Source organism: Manis pentadactyla, chromosome 2 (assembly GCF_030020395.1).
Source record: "Manis pentadactyla isolate mManPen7 chromosome 2, mManPen7.hap1, whole genome shotgun sequence".
In the NCBI taxonomy this organism is placed as follows: Eukaryota; Metazoa; Chordata; class Mammalia; order Pholidota; family Manidae; genus Manis; species Manis pentadactyla.
In genome coordinates, this window is record NC_080020.1 from 200,754,619 (window position 1) to 200,771,435 (window position 16,817).

The 16,817-nt window shown below is 36.4% G+C and overlaps 1 protein-coding gene across 11 annotated transcripts in view; it reads left to right on the forward strand.

The window, feature by feature from the left end:
• The window catches only part of THADA (THADA armadillo repeat containing), a 362,728-nt gene that overhangs the window by 72,605 nt on the left and 273,306 nt on the right, over positions 1–16,817 (forward strand). For all 11 annotated transcript variants that reach the window (XR_005032689.2, XM_036925595.2, XM_036925596.2 and 8 more), the window contains exons 24-25: positions 2,230–2,343; positions 7,137–7,259. Coding sequence is in view for 10 of the 11 variants with exons in the window: in XM_036925595.2 (XP_036781490.2) it covers positions 2,230–2,343; positions 7,137–7,259 (237 nt within the window). In the remaining variant the exon portion in view is untranslated. The remainder of the gene's footprint in view (positions 1–2,229; positions 2,344–7,136; positions 7,260–16,817) is intronic.

Genomic DNA, 16,817 nt, shown 5'->3' on the forward strand with positions numbered 1-16,817 from the left:
TATGTCATTAATGAATATATTCTCCCATACTGTAAGATGTCTTTTTGTTCTACTGATGGTGTCCTTTGCTGTACAGAAGCTTTTTAGTTTGATATAGTCCCACTTGTTCATTTTTGCTTTTGTTTCCCTTGCCCGGGAGATATGTTCATGAAGAAGTTGCTCATGTTTATGTCCAAGAGATTTTTGCCTATGTTTTTTTCAAGAGTTTTGTGGTTTCATGACTTACATTCAGGTCTTTGATCCATTTTGAGTTTACTTTTGTATATGGGATTAAACAATAATCCAGTTTCATTCTCTTGCATGTAGCTGTCCAGTTTTGCCAACATCAGCTGTTGAAGAGGCTGTCATTTCCCCATTGTATATCCATGGCTCCTTTATCATATATTAATTGACAGTATATGCTTGGGTTTATATCTGGGCTCTCTATTCTGTTCCATTGGTCTATGGATCTGTTCTTGTGCCAGTACCAAATTATCTTGATTACTACAGCTTTGTAGTAGAGCTTGAAGACAGGGAGCATAATTCCCCCAGCTTTATTCTTCCTTCTCAGGATTGCTTTGGCTATTCGGGGTCTTTTGTGGTTCCATATGAATTTTAGAACTATTTGCTCTAGTTCATTGAAGAATGCTGTTGGTATTTCCCTAAGTCCTGATTTTTGGATGACAAGGGGCACTAGTTGCAGGGGTTGTTGATCTGATATAAAAGTCGTCAAGGTGGTTTTCCTGGATTGGTTTTAGTGATCTACAGAAATCAACTCCTCTCAGATCTGACCTATTCTGGACCAGTGTTGTTTATTCTCCTGACTGTAGTTCATTCTCACCTAGTGTCCTTTGCCTCATTTGTCTGTCTGAGGACCATTGGTAAGGCAACAGCAAGGTCTAGGTGCATGTTTGTGCTGTGTGCTTATTCCATTTTTGTTCCCAGCTAGTTTAGTACTAAACAGTCACGGTGACAGAGTAATCTGGGTGTGCACTTCCCTGACCCAGCTTTGGAAAGTGTCATAACTATGCACAGCTTTGGGGAGAGAATAAGCCAGGGCTCCCAGAATACATTTCAGTAACTGGGTATAGTTTTCTTATTTATTTTAGTGAGATAAAATCTAAATTATTAGAAAAATCTGCTCAGAGACGTCTCTTTCTCTTAGCACAACTTACTAATAAAGTTATATTCTTATTCTGGTAGGGATTTCTGCTTAGTGTTAGTTATGGAGAAAAACTGCATTGTAGTTTTTGAGCTTACCTTTTGTGTAGACAGATCTAAACATTTTTGGAATGGTCATTCCAAAAACAGTAAGTATATTTTCTGAGCTTAAGTATATGGTGAGAAATTTCTCATTTAAACCTAACTATTTTGCATGTGTATCTTTCCTCTTTTATGGATTACAGTGCTTTAGAGAATGCTGAGTAGCTTGAAATTTTCACTCTTCGGAGCCAGTAGCTATATACATACAAAGTATCCGTGCTCCTACCATCCCTAAACAACCACTAATCTATTTTCTGTGTCTATGGATTTGTCTATTCTGCACATTTCATATAATATGTGGTTTGTTGTGTCTGGCTTCTTTCACTTAGCATGTTTTTAAGGTTCATCCATGTTGTAGCAGGTATCAGTACTTCATTTCACTTTATTTCCTCAAGTTGATACAATTCTTATGTTTAATGAATACAGGCAAAATATTAGGCACACAATAAATTAGCAGATCTTGAAAATTCAAATTTCCTTTGTCCCAAGTAGTTACCAATGCTACAATTTGATAGTGTTCCAGGTAGACTCCTTTATGAAGAATTAAATAACTGATTACTTTCCAGGGAGTTTCCAACTCCTTCCAAAAAATTTAATCCAGAAGTTTTTTGTTTTTTAAGAGAATTTTCTTGTTAGTACATTTGTTACTAAAACTGACTTGCTTATTGTATCTCAGACCTGCCATTTAATTATGGTTCTAAAGAGGTGTCAGCAAGAGTCATTCTCAACCTCTTAGAATGATATAATTAACAAACGAACTGGAAATGACCTTGAAATTCCATGATAGCACCTTCACCTAATTTTACAGGTGAAAAATCTGAGGGATAGAGAGGTTAAGCTACTTGCCCAAGGCCACGTGGTTTAATTAACTTGCTTGACACCTTGGTTTTATGGAGGGAATTTTGCATTTTGTGGTTGTTTCTGGGAAATAAAAATTGGTGTATGTAAAATAAGAGCCCTATTAATTTTTGCCTTGTTTTCCTATAGGCACTGTTGGCATCTGAACCTAAGAAAGGCAAAATGGATTTGTTGAAAATAACAATGAAAGAACTAATCTCTTTGGCTGGACCTACAGATGACTCCCAAAGCACAGTTCCCCAGGTAATTGTGGAAGTATAAGCACCTTGCAAGTAAGGTAGCGGTTTTAAATCTTTGCTGTACTTTAAAAAAAGTATCTGCTAAAGACATAGAACTCTTGAAAGTGAGACAGACGCATGAAGCTATTTGAATTTTTTTGTTGTTCTTCCCAGTCCATAAAATAAAGCATTGCTTTAGTTGATACATTGGCCAAAATGAATTATTCTAAAACTCTGGTGAAAACATCCAACTTGGGTATTTTATAATATTACTCTTGCTTCTAAAAATTTTTACATGAATGTGCTATCACTTTAAAATTTTGTGTGTGCTTCTTTGAGTTGATACACATTTTGTAATCTAGCTCAGAGACCAGTGTTAGGGTCTCTGATCTTTCCCTAAAATGGAATCTCTATCTTTTGGTATATTCACATTTTAATTTTATCTAGTAGTCCCTTTTAATCACTGCTAATGTTGGGATAAGTATGTCTGGTATGTATGCAGTCGGGTTAAGTATTCCTCATAGTACCACTCCAGTCCAGGATAGTCAGTATCTGTCAAATACTTCTTGTCTAGGCTTTCTCAGTAAGTGCTTCATATAGGACATTCCTACCCACCTGTGGGAGGCCCATGCTAGGCCAGGGAGCAGAGAACTGAAGTTTATGATCAAGAACTGTAAGTACATATCATTTTATTTCAGAGCCTGTGGGAAACAGTAAAGGGGAGCCCATTGGCCAGAATGTAGACTAGTAGAAAAGGATGCTGTTTATTATCATATGCCCATACTGGCGTATGACTATAAGATGTGAAGTTTCTTTAAAAATTTTAAATAAAATATTGTTAATCTCAGAAATGATCATTCTAAGATATTTTCCAACAAATATGAAAAATATAATTGGTTCCATTTTTCTAAACTGTCACTTTTAAAAAGTACTATTTTTTTCTAATAACATCTAAAAATAATGGAGTTTGATTTTAAAGAGTACAGCTTCAAGATCATGTTAACAGCATTTTAGTGATCATTTTTATCAAACTTATAAAATTAAAAAATTTTCTCTGGCCAATCTTCTAGGTGTTAGCTGATGATTTGCTTTCCTTATCTCCTTCCATGGTTTCTTTCTTCTTTATTTTCATTATGTACCTGTGAAATACTTCAGCATATTACAATGAATAGTATATAATGAACATCCATGAAACCCATTCCAAGTTTAAGAAGTGGAACGATTCAGATACAATTGCATGTACTGTGGACTCCTTCCCCTTCCTGTTCCCCTTTCTTCCTCTTTAGCTATAATCCCTAATCCAGATCATTCCCATGCATTTAAAAAATTCTACGACCTTTTTTTTTCTAACATGAAGGGTATCATTTGTACATATTTTTACAGTTTGAATCTTTTCAATAAACATTATTTTTTAAGATTAGTAAGCTCCAAGTTCATTTTAATTTCTGAGCACTATTTCATTGTATAGTTTTTGCCTTTCTGCTAGGTATGAAATGGTGCTTCCCAATTCATTTTGCATTTCTCTGATAATTGGCTAGCTTTAACATCTTCTTATAAATTTTTTAGTTTTTTGGATTACTTCTGTTAAGATTGCCTATTTAAAGACTTTGCCTACCTTTAATTTGGTTGTTTGCAGGCACTGAGTTTTTTGTTGTTTTAAAATTTTTTTCCTGATATTAATTCCTTTTCGGTTACTTGAATTATGTATATCTTCTCCTAATCTATGGCTTCTCTTTTCACTTTGATTATGGTCTCTATTATTGCATAGAAGCTTTACATTTTAGTAAGTCAGCCTTTTCTTTTATAGTTTTGTGCATTTGGATTCTGTTTAAGAAATACCCCAAGGTCAGAAGGATGTCTTGTGTTTTCTTTTTAAGTTTCTGTCTTTACACCACCTGTAATTTTTTAAATTTATGTGTAAAATCAGAAAACAATTTTAATATTTTCTAATTGGGTAATTAACAAGCATTTTGATATGGTACATCCTTTCCCCTTGATTTTTAACATCACTTCTATCAGGTGACTGGTTCTGTTGTTATGTGTGTCTGTTTCTGTGCTCTTTTCTGTTGGTCTATTAGTCTACCCTGGGCCAAAATCAGTATTTCAATTACTATATCTTTTAGTAAGTTTTGATAGCTGGTAAGGTGAATCTCCCTTTTTTTTCTTCAGAGTTACCTTTGCTGTATTTGTCCCACTGCTCTTCCATGTAAGTTTTAGAACCGCTTGCTAAATTCAACAAAACGCCTATTCTGAATTTTGCCTGAAATTTAAGTTTATTGATTTGCTTGAGAAAAAAGACTTCTTTTTTGATAGTGAATCTGCTAGTCCGTGAGGTTGGCTTATTTCTCCATTTATTAAGATCTTCCTTAATGTCTTTCGTTATATTAGAAAACAGTTTTTCCATAAGAGTCTTATAGATCTTTTGTAGATTTATTTCCACATGTTTTATATTTTTTCGTGTGATTATAAATAGTATTTTAAAAAATTGTATGTTGCTGGTGGGCATAAATGCAATTAATTTTTTGGTTATTGTTGTGCTTACATTCAGCACCTACCTGAATTGTGGTACTGCCACTAATATAATGTGTAAATTCTTTTGGATTTTCTTACTAGATAATCATATCCTCAGTAAATAATGCTAAATTTGTTCTTCCTTTCTAATTCTTATTCCTTAAAACATTTATCTTATTCTGTTGACTGAAATGTGTAGTTTTGTATGGAAATAGAGATAGCAGGCATCTGTATATTGTTTCTGATATTTGCTGGGTTTTAATCTGGCTTCTATTTCATTACATAAGTCAAATTTTATTGAATGCTTTTAAGCATCTTTTAAGATAAATGTTTTCTTCTAGAGTTTGCAAATATGAATTCTGTTGACTTTCAATATACTATGATTATTTGCATAATAATTGATTCCCCAACTTTGACATGAATATGCTAGACTCACTTAAAATTTTAGAAATATGTACTTTTGTATATTTTCACAAAATTCATAAATGAGATTGGCCTGTGCTTTTCCTTTTCCATGCTGTACTTGTCCTTATTTTTTATGTAAAGTTTTTATTGAGTTATAACATACATACAAAGATGTGTACAAATCGTATGTGTCTCTCAATAAAGTTTCACAAAGTGAACACACTTGTGAAACCAGCAAGAGACAGACCATTTTAGCATCTGAAAAACCCCCTCATGCTCCTTTCTAACCAGCACCTTTACCCCAAGGGTAACCATTAGCCTAACTATAACACCTTAGTATTAATTTTACCTGTTTTGAATTTTATGTAAAGGAAACCATGTATTGTATACTCTTTTAATATGGTTTCTTTTGGCCAACATTATGATTATGATAACCATTTATATTGTGATTTATTCATTTTCATTGCTGTATAATATATAATTTATCCATTTGCTTTTGAACATTTGGGAGTTTTTAACTTGGGGTAATTAAGAATAGTACTTTTAAGAACATTCTTGTACATGCCTAATGGTGAGCATTCATGTACATCCCTTTGAGTAGCTACCTCACAGTGGTTATTTGGGTATGTGTCTATTCAGCTTTAGTAGATACTACCACTTCACACAGGAGTTGTCCCACCTTATTTTGATAGTCAGGCTGTACAAGACTGATAAGATAAATTTGGGAGTTTTCTGTTCTCTAACCAGTTTATATAAGTAAGATTAGGTTAGTCTATACTTTGAATAGAATTCATTTGTAAAATCATGTGGTTCTGTTTTTTTTTTTTTTTTCTATTTCTTATTGTAGTTATTTTGTTGGACTTGGTTTTTTATTTTCCTTTCAGTTTGTGGGTAGGATTTTTAACTATTGACTTTCTTTATATAATGATAATATCTATCTAGCTTTTCAATTTCTCCTTAAATTTGTTTTGATAAATTCTTTCCTAGGAAGTTGTTCATTTTGCTTAAATTTTTCAAATTGATTAGGATGGTATTATTTATATTATTGTTATTATTTTTTGCTTTATTCTCTGATAAATCTGTAGTCGTGTCCTCTTCGGTATTCATGATATTGCTTATATCTTCTCTCTCTTCTTGGTTTGTTTCTATTTCAAAGAATCAGCTTTTGTTTTATTAATGCTCTTAGTTATGTCATTGCTAATTTCAAAGTTCCTGCTCTCTTAAATTTTCTTTCCTTATTTTGAGTTTATTGTTTTCTATCATCTTAATTGGACTCTTAGAATATTAATTTTTATAGCATTTTTAAATAAGAAGCATTTAAGGTATTAAACATTTATTTTAAGGTGTTAAGGCATTAAACTTTTTTTTAAGTTCCAACTTAAAGAGCATCCTACAAGTGTTGATGTGCAGCATCTTCGTTATTGCTCAGCTCTAAATACAGTATTAAAAAGTTTCTTTGACCAGTGTTTTAAAGTATGTCAGTTTTAAAAATATTTAAAGAAATAGATTTCTAACTTAATTCCACTGTGATCAGACCATAATCTGTAATATATTAGTTGTTCGGTATTTGCTGAGACTTTATTTGAGGCTATGTTTGAGGTCATTTTAAAACATGAATGTTTCATGTGTGCTTGAAAAGAATTGTCTCTTTGTTAGTCTCAGGATTCTACATATGTGCATTGGATCAAGCTTTTCTGTTGCAATGTTCAACTCTTTAACTTTTTAGAAATTGATTTATCCATTATTAGGTGTATATTATTAAAGTTTTCTATTTCATTTGTGAATTTTCTATTCTAGTAATTCAGTATTTTTTTTGTTTTGCTTTTAGGCTATGCTGTTGGATACATACAGATTTAGAATTACCATGGTCTTCAACAACTAATTTTGAACTTTCTCTTGTAGGTTCATGCTTTAAATATCCTTAGAGCCTTGTTCAGAGATACACGTCTGGGAGAAAATATTATTCCTTATGTTTCTGATGGAGCTAAGGCTGCAATTCTGGGCTTTACATCACCTGTCTGGGCAGTAAGTGCTTTTGCCATTTATTTTCATTGACTTAATTATACTTATGAGTAGATTTTAATAAACTAACCTTTTACTGGATGATAAATTTATACTATATTTTATCAAGGAGTATCTCTAAGGGATATATCCTAGGATCTAGTTGGATTTTGACTCTTGGTATTTTATGATTGCAATCTGTCTCCTTTGTTGGCTTATTAGCCATAACTCATTTTCTTATTTTAGTGATTGCTTTAAGCTTTATAGTAGGTATCTTTGACCTCATAGTCTACCCTAAAGTGATATTATATCACTTCACTTAAATTATAAGAACCTAGCAATATGTACTTTCATTTTTTTCCTTCCAATCTTTGCTGTTATTATACATTTAATTTTATGAAAGTAGGTAGACCCACAGTATGTTATTATTATTATTGTTTAAACTGTCATTTCTTTCTTTTTTAAAATTTGCCCTTTTTTTTTTTTAATAATTATTTTTTATTGAAGGGTAGTTGACGCACAGTATTACATTACATTAGTTTCAAGTGTACAACACAGTGGTAGAACATTTATATACATAATTCTAGGTTCCAGCTATCACCCTACCAAGCTGTTACAATATCTTGACTATATTCCTTATGCTATACATTACATCCCGGTTACTTATTTATTTTACCATTGGAAGTCTGTCCTTTTTTTTTTTTTTTTTTTTTTTGTGAGGGCATCTCTCATATTTATTGACCAAATGGTTGTTAACGACAATAAAATTCTGTATTGGGGAGTCAATGCTCAATGCACAATCATTAATCCACCCCAAGCCTAATTTTCGTCAGTCTCCAATCTTCTGAGGCATAACAAACAAGTTCTTACATGTAGAACAAATTCTTACATAATGAATAAGTTACATAGTGAACAGTACAAGGGCAGTCATCACAGAAACTTTCGGTTTTGCTCATGCATTATGAACTCTAAACAGTCAGTTCAAATATGAATACACATTTGGTTTTTATACTTGATTTATATGTGGATACCACATTTCTCTCTTTATTATTATTATTTTTAATAAAATGCTGAAGTGGTAGGTAGATACAAGATAAAGGTAGAAAACATAGTTTAGTGTTGTAAGAGAGCAAATGTAGATGATCACGTGTGTGCCTGTAGATTATGTGTTCATCCAAGCTAGACCAGGGCAATAAAACATCCACGTATGCAGAAGATTTCTCTCAGAACAGGGGGGGGTGAGGTTCTAAGCCTCACCTCTGTTGATCCCCAATTTCTCACCTGATGGCCCCCCTGCGACTGTGCCTGTTTTAGGTTGTTCCTCCCTTGAGGAATCTTACCCGTCTCTGGCTAACCAGTCATCTTCCGGGGCCATACAGGGAAATGTGAAGTTGGTAAGTGAGAGGGAAGCCTTACTGTTTGAAAAGGTTAGCTTTTTACTTCTTTGCATATTTATGCCCTGTGGCTTCTATGCCCAGCATTTGTCTTGAGGTATCTTTACCACTTGGAAGAATTATGATACTCGGTAAATTTGATATGAGGCACGAATTCTATTTAAGGGTTGTAATTAGGAAGGAAGAAGAAAAGCTACAGAAGTAGCAGGCGGAAGAAAACATGGGAAGATTGATTATTTCTTTGACATATCTTCTTGTAGAGTAACTTCAGCATATATAGGTTTTAAGCTACTACTTAAATTGCGCACACACATTAACATAATAGGAGTATAGTTACATAACCAAAGCATATCTGTAATTACCAGCCATCTCCAGTGAAACCAAGAAAACCATTAAGGCACTTTAGGCATTTGTGAAAACTTATCTATGATATGGTGGATATTGTCCAACTGAAGTTGAACAGTCTGAGAGAAATCAGACAAATTAAAACAACCCATTCCTGGGGACTGTTCACATGCCATATGTTCTTTTAACAGTAAATAGTCTGTAGTTGTAAGACTTTGGAGCGCTACAATTTGCACATCTGCAAATTCTTGGTTGAGTTCCAACAGTATAGATCCAGTCAAATTTGTTGTTTTACTGTATGCACAGGCCAGCTTAGATATCTCCTTCATTCCCATGGCAAGTCCAGGAACTGGTGGGATGAGTGCATCTACAGCTGTAGCAGTGCGTGGATCTTTGTTGGGGTTTTTTGATGATCATCTTCTGGCATGAGTCTTCCAGAGAGTGCAGATGTTGGAAGTTCTTTTTCATATCGTATCTTAGTTCATTTTCGGGGTAGCCCAATTAGGCTTTGATCCTCTGTATAAACACAAACAGACCCTTTGCCTACACTTTTATATGCCCTTTATACCCTTGTGTAGAACTCGTTGGAGGTTACCACACAGCAACTGTCCTTTTTTTTTTTTTTTTTGCTTTGTTTTTGGTATCACTAATCTACACTTACATGACGAATATTATGTTTACTAGGCTCTCCCCTATACCAGGTCTCCCCTATAAACCCCTTTACAGTCACTGTCCATCAGCATAGCAAAATGTTGTAGAATCACTACTTGCCTTCTCTGTGTTGTACAGCCCTCCCTTTTCTCCTACCCCCCCATGCATGTTAATCTTAATACCCCCCTACTTCTCCCCCCCCTATCCCTCCCTACCCACCCATCCTCCCCAGTCCCTTTCCCTTTGGTACCTGTTAGTCCATTCTTGAGTTCTGTGATTCTGCTGCTGTTTTGTTCCTTCAGTTTTTCCTTTGTTCTTATATTCCACAGATGAGTGAAATCATTTGGTATTTCTCTTTCTCTGCTTGGCTTGTTTCACTGAGCATAATACCCTCCAGCTCCATCCATGTTGCTGCAAATGATTGGATTTGCCCTTTTCTTATGGCTGAGTAGTATTCCATTGTGTATATGTACCACATCTTCTTTATCCATTCATCTATTGATGGACATTTAGGTTGCTTCCAATTCTTGGCTATTGTAAATAGTGCTGCAATAAACATAGGGGTGCATCTGTCTTTCTCAAACTTGATTGCTGCGTTCTTAGGGTAAATTCCTAGGAGTGGAATTCCTGGGTCAAATGGTAAGTCTGTTTTGAGCATTTTGATATACCTCCATACTGCTTTCCACAATGGTTGAACTAACTCGCATTCCCACCAGCAGTGTAGGAGGGTTCCCCTTTCTCCACAGCCTCGCCAACATTTGTTGTTGTTTGTCTTTTGGATGGCAGCCATCCTTACTGGTGTGAGGTGATACCTCATTGTAGTTTTAATTTGCATTTCTCTGATAATTAGCGATGTGGAGCATCTTTTCATGTGCCTGTTGGCCATCTGTATTTCTTTTTTGGAGAACTGTCTGTTCAGTTCCTCTGCCCATTTTTTAATTGGGTTATTTGTTTTTTGTTTGTTGAGGCGTGTGAGCTCCTTATATATTCTGGACGTCAAGCCTTTATCGGATGTGTCATTTTCAAATATATTCTCCCATACTGTAGGGATCCTTCTTGTTCTATTGATGGTGTCTTTTGCTGTACAGAAGCTTTTCAGCTTAATATAGTCCCACTTACTCATTTTTGCTGTTGTTTTCCTTGCCCGGGGAGATATGTTCAAGAAGAGGTCACTCATGTTTATGTCTAAGAGGTTTTTGCCTATGTTTTCTTCCAAGAGTTTAATGGTTTCATGGCTTACATTCAGGTCTTTGATCCATTTTGAGTTTACTTTTGTATATGGGGTTAGACAATGGTCCAGTTTCATTCTCCTACATGTAGCTGTCCAGTTTTGCCAGCACCACCTGTTGAAGAGACTGTCATTTTGCCATTGTATGTCCATGGCTCCTTTATCAAATATTAATTGACCATATATGTCTGGGTTAATGTCTGGATTGTCTAGTCTGTTCCATTGGTCTGTGGCTCTGCTCTTGTGCCAGTACCAAATTGTCTTGATTACTATGGCTTTATAGTAGAACTTGAAGTTGGGGAGTGAGATCCCCCCTACTTTATTCTTCTTTCTCAGGATTGCTTTGGCTATTCGGGGTCTTTGGTGTTTCCATATGAATTTTTGAATTATTTGTTCCAGTTCATTGAAGAACGTTGCTGTTAGTTTCATAAGGATTGCATCAAATCTGTATATTGCTTTGGGCAGGATGGCCATTTTAACGATATTAATTCTTCCTAGCCATGAGCATGGGATGAGTTTCCATCTGTTAGTGTCCCCTTTAATTTCTCTTAAGAGTGACTTGTAGTTTTCAGAGTATAAGTCTTTCACTTCTTTGGTTAGGTTTATTCCTAGGTATTTTATTTTTTTTGATGCAATTGTGAATGGAATTGTTTTCCTGATTTCTCTTTCTGTTGGTTCATTGTTAGTATATAGGAAAGCCACAGATTTCTGTGTGTTGATTTTGTATCCTGCAACTTTGCTGTATTCCGATATCAGTTCTAGTAGTTTTGGGGTGGAGTCTTTAGGGTTTTTTATGTACAGTATCATGTCATCTGCAAATAGTGACAGTTTAACTTCTTCTTTACCAATCTGGATTCCTTGTATTTCTTTATTTTGTCTGATTGCCATGGCTAGGACCTCCAGTACTATGTTAAATAAGAGTGGAGAGAGTGGGCATCCCTGTCTAGTTCCCGATCTCAGAGGAAATGCTTTCAGCTTCTCGCTGTTCAATATAATGTTGGCTGTGGGTTTATCATAGATGACCTTTATTATGTTGAGGTACTTGCCCTCTATTCCCATTTTGCTGAGAGTTTTTAACATGAATGGATGTTGAACTTTGTCAAATGCTTTTTCAGCATCTATGGAGATGATCATGTGGTTTTTGTCTTTCTTTTTGTTGATGTGGTGGATGATGTTGATGGACTTTCGAATGTTGTACCATCCTTGCATCCCTGGGATGAATCCCACTTGGTCATGGTGTATGATCCTTTTGATGTATTTTTGAATTCGGTTTGCTAAAATTTGCTTGAGTGTTTTTGCATCTACGTTCATCAGGGATATTGGTCTGTAGTTTTCTTTTTTGGTGGGGTCTTTGCCTGGTTTTGGTATTAGGGTGATGTTAGCTTCATAGAATGAGTTTGGGAGTATCCCCTCCTCCTCTATTTTTTGGAAAACTTTAAGGAGAATGGGTATTATGTCTTCCCTGTATGTCTGATAAAATTCCGAGGTAAATCCATCTGGCCCGGGGGTTTTGTTCTTTGGTAGTTTTTTGATTACTGCTTCAATTTCGTTGCTGGTAATTGGTCTGTTTAGATTTTCTGTTTCTTCCTGGGTCAATCTTGGAAGGTTATATTTTTCTAGGAAGTTGTCCATTTCTCCTAGGTTTCCCAGCTTGTTAGCATATATGTTTTCATAGTATTCTCCAATAATTCTTTGTATTTCAGTGGGGTCCGTCGTGATTTTTCCTTTCTCGTTTCTGATACTGTTGATTTGTGTTGACTCTCTTTTCTTCTTAATAAGTCTGGCTAGAGGCTTATCTATTTTGTTTATTTTCTCGAAGAACCAGCTCTTGGTTTCATTGATTTTTGCTATTGTTTTATTCTTCTCAATTTTATTTATTTCTTCTCTGATCTTTATTATGTCCCTCCTTCTGCTGACCTTAGGCCTCATCTGTTCTTCTTTTTCCAATTTCGATAATTGTGACATTAGACCATTCATTTGGGATTGTTCTTCCTTTTTTAAATATGCTTGGATTGCTATATACTTTCCTCTTAAGACTGCTTTTGCTGTGACCCACAGAAGTTGGGGCTTAGTGTTGTTGTTGTCATTTGTTTCCATATATTGCTGGATCTCCATTTTGATTTGGTCATTGATCCATTGATTATTTAGGAGCGTGTTGTTAAGCCTCCATGTGTTTGTGAGCCTCTTTGCTTTCTTTGTACAGTTTATTTCTAGTTTTATGCCTTTGTTGTCTGAAAAGTTGGTTGGTAGGATTTCAATCTTTTGGAATTTTCTGAGGCTCTTTTTGTGACCTAGTATGTGGTCTATTCTGGAGAATGTTCCATGTGCACTTGAGAAGAATGTATATTCTGTTGCTTTTGGATGTAGAGTTCTATAGATGTCTATTAGGTCCATCTGCTCTACTGTGTTGTTCAGTGCTTCCGTGTCCTTACTTATTTTCTGCCCAGTGGATCTATCCTTTGGGGTGAGTGGTGTGTTGAAGTCTCCTAGAATGAATGCATTGCAGTCTATATCACCCTTTAGTTCTGTTAGTATTTGTTTCACATATGCTGGTGCTCCTGTGTTGCGTGCATATATATGTAGAATGGTTATATCCTCTTGTTTGACTGAGCCCTTTATCATTATGTAGTGTCCTTCTTTATCTCTTGTTACTTTCTTTGTTTTGAAGTCTATTTTGTCTGATATTAGTACTGCAACCCCTGCTTTCTTCTCACTGTTGTTTGCTTGAAATATGTTTTTCCATCCCTTGACTTTTAGTCTGTACATGTCTTTGGGTTTGAGGTGAGTTTCTTGTAAGCAGCATATAGATGGGTCTTGCTTTTTTATCCATTCTGTTACTCTGTGTCTTTTGATTGGTGCATTCAACCCATTAACATTTAGGGTGACTATTGAAAGATATGTACTTATTGCCATTGCAGGCTTTAAATTCGTGGTTACCAAAGGTTCAAGGTTAGCCTCTTTAGTATCTTACTGCCTAACTTAGCTCGCTTATTGAGCTGTTATATACACTGTCTGGAGATTCTTTTCTTCTCTCCCTTCTTGTTCCTCCTCCTCGATTCTTCATATGTTGGGTGTTTTGTGCTGTGCTCTTTCTAGGAGTGCTCCCATCTAGAGCAGTCCCTGTAAGATGTTCTGTAGAGGTGGTTTGTGGAAAGCAAATTCCCTCAGCTTTTGTTTGTCTGGGAATTGTTTAATCCCACTGTCATATTTGAATGATAGTCGTGCTGGATACAGTATCCTTGGTTCAAGGCCCTTCTGTTTCATTGTATTAAATATATCATGCCATTCTCTTCTGGCCTGTAGGGTTTCTGTTGAGAAATCTGACGTTAGCCTGATGGGTTTCCCTTTATAGGTGACCTTTTTCTCTCTAGCTGCCTTTAACACTCTTTCCTTGTCCTTGATCTTTGCCATTTTAATTATTATGTGTCTTGGTGTTGCCCTGCTTGGATCCTTTCTGTTGGGGGTTCTGTGTATTTCCGTGGTCTGTTCAATTACTTCCTCCCCCAGTGTGGGGAAGTTTTCAGCAATTATTTCTTCTAAGATACTTTCCATCTCTTTTCCTCTCTCTTCTTTTTCTGGGACCCCTATAATACGGATATTGTTCCTTTTGGATTGGTCACACAGTTCTCTTAATATTGTTTCATTCCTGGAGATCCTTTTGTCTCTCTCTATGTCAGCTTCTATGTGTTCCTGTTCTCTGGTTTCAATTCCATCAATGACCTCTTGCATCCTATCCATTCTGCTTATAAACCCTTCCAGAGTTTGTTTCATTTCTGCGATCTCCTTTCTGGCATCTGTGATCTCCTTCCGGACTTCATCCCATTTCTCTTGCGTATTTCTGTGCGTCTCTGTCAGCATGTTTATGATTCTTATTTTGAATTCTTTGTCAGGAAGACTGGTTAGGTCGGTCTCCTTCTCTGGAGTCTCTGTTATCTTGGTTTGCCTGTAGCTTTGCCTTTTCATGGTAATAGGAATAGTTTGCAGAGCTGGGATGAGTGATGGCTGGAAGAACTTCCCTTCTTGTTGGTTTGTGGCCCTCCTCTCCTGGGAGAACAGTGGCCTCTAGTGGCTTGTGCTGCGCACCTGCGCGCAGACAGGGTTTCTGCTTCCTGCCCGGCTGCTATGGAGTTAATCTCCGCTGTTGCTGTGGGCGTGGCCTAGCTCGGGCAGCTACTCCAAAATGGTGGAGTCGCGTTGGAGCAGGAGCTGCTGGGAGGCTATTTATCTCCGTAAGGGGCCTCCCTGCTCCCTGCAGCCCATGGGTTAGGGTGCCCAGAGATCCCGGATTCCCTACCTCTGGATTAAGTGACCCGCCCTGCCCCTTTAAGACTTCCAAAAAGCACCCGCCAAAACAAAACAACACCCACCAAAGAAAAAAAAAAGAAAAAAAAATTTTTTAATTAAAAAAAAAAAATTTTTTAATTAAAAAAAAAAAAAAAGGTGGTCGTTAGCTTTTCTTTATTCTCCGGTGCCAGCCTCAGGCCTCTGCTCACCGGTCTTTCTGCCCTGTTTCCCTAGTATTGGGGTCCCTATCCCTTTAAGACTTCCAAAAAGCGCTCGCCAAAACAAAACAGCAAAAAAGCAAAAAAAAATGGTCGCGCGCTTTTCTTATGTCCTCTGTCGCCCAGCCTCCAGTGCCTGCTCACTGTTCCTGCTGCCCTATTTTCCTAGTATCGAGCGCCCTGCACTCTGGCCCGGATGGCGGGGGCTGGGTGTTCGGCAGTCCTGGGCTCCGTCTCCCTCCCGCTCTGCCTGCTCTTCTCCCGCCGGGAGCTGGGGAGAGGGGCGCTCGGCTCCCGTGGGGCCAGGGCTTGTATCTTACCCCCTTCGCGAGGCGCTGGGTTCTCTCAGGTGCGGATGTGGTCTGAATATTGTCCTGTGTCCTCTGGTCTTTATTCTAGGAAGGGTTGTCTTTGTTATATTTTCATAGATATATGTTGTTTTGGGAGGAGATTTCCGCTGCTCTACTCACGCCGCCATCTTCCGCCCCTCCAGATTTGCCCTTTTTAACCATTATTAATTACACAATTCAGTGGGATTAAGTATATTCACAGTATTGTGCAGCCATAACCACTGTCCAGTTTCAGAACTTTTTCATTATCCCAAACAGAAGCTCTGTACGTATTAAACAGTAACTCTCCATTGTCCCCTCTCCCTAGACCCTGGTAATCTTTGTCCTGTTTTCTGTCTCTATGAATTTGCCTTTTCTATGTACCTCATATACACGGAATCATACAATATTTGTCCTCTTATGTCTGGATTATTTCACTTAGCATAGTGTTTCCAAGGTTCATTCATATTTTGCAGCATATATCATAATTTTATTTTTTAAGGCTGAGTAGTACTTCATTGTGTGTATATGTGACATTTTGTTTATCCATTCATCCATTTAGTTTGTTTCTTTTTGGCTCTTGTGAATAATGCTGCGTTGAATGTTGGTATACAAACAAGTATCTGTTTGAGTCCTTGCTTTTAATTCTTTTGTATATATCAATATGGTAATTTTATATTTAACTTTTTGACGAACTACCAAACCATATTCCATAGTGGCAGCACTATTTTATACTCACATCAGCAATTTACAAGATTTCATTTTCTTCACGTTCTTGCCAGTGCTTATTATTTTCTGTTTTTTTTTTTAAATAACAGCTATCCAATGGGCATGAAATAGATCTCATTCTGGTTTTGATTTGCATTTGCCTAATGATTAATGATGTTGAGTTGGAAGCATAATGACTCTTAGTAGTATGTTAATGCAATTTCTTTTAGATGCTGTGAGCTCTGGGTATCAGTATGTTAAGGCAGTACTATAAATATGCTCTATCAAAAGGTGAAAAAACAACCACTCTCAAAGAATTAAGATGGGAGAGGTAAAATACTGAGTCACTTCTTTTTGGCAGTATGATCACTATGCAGAAACTTTTTGATTAGAACTTTAAAGATAATGGGCAGTACCCAGTATAG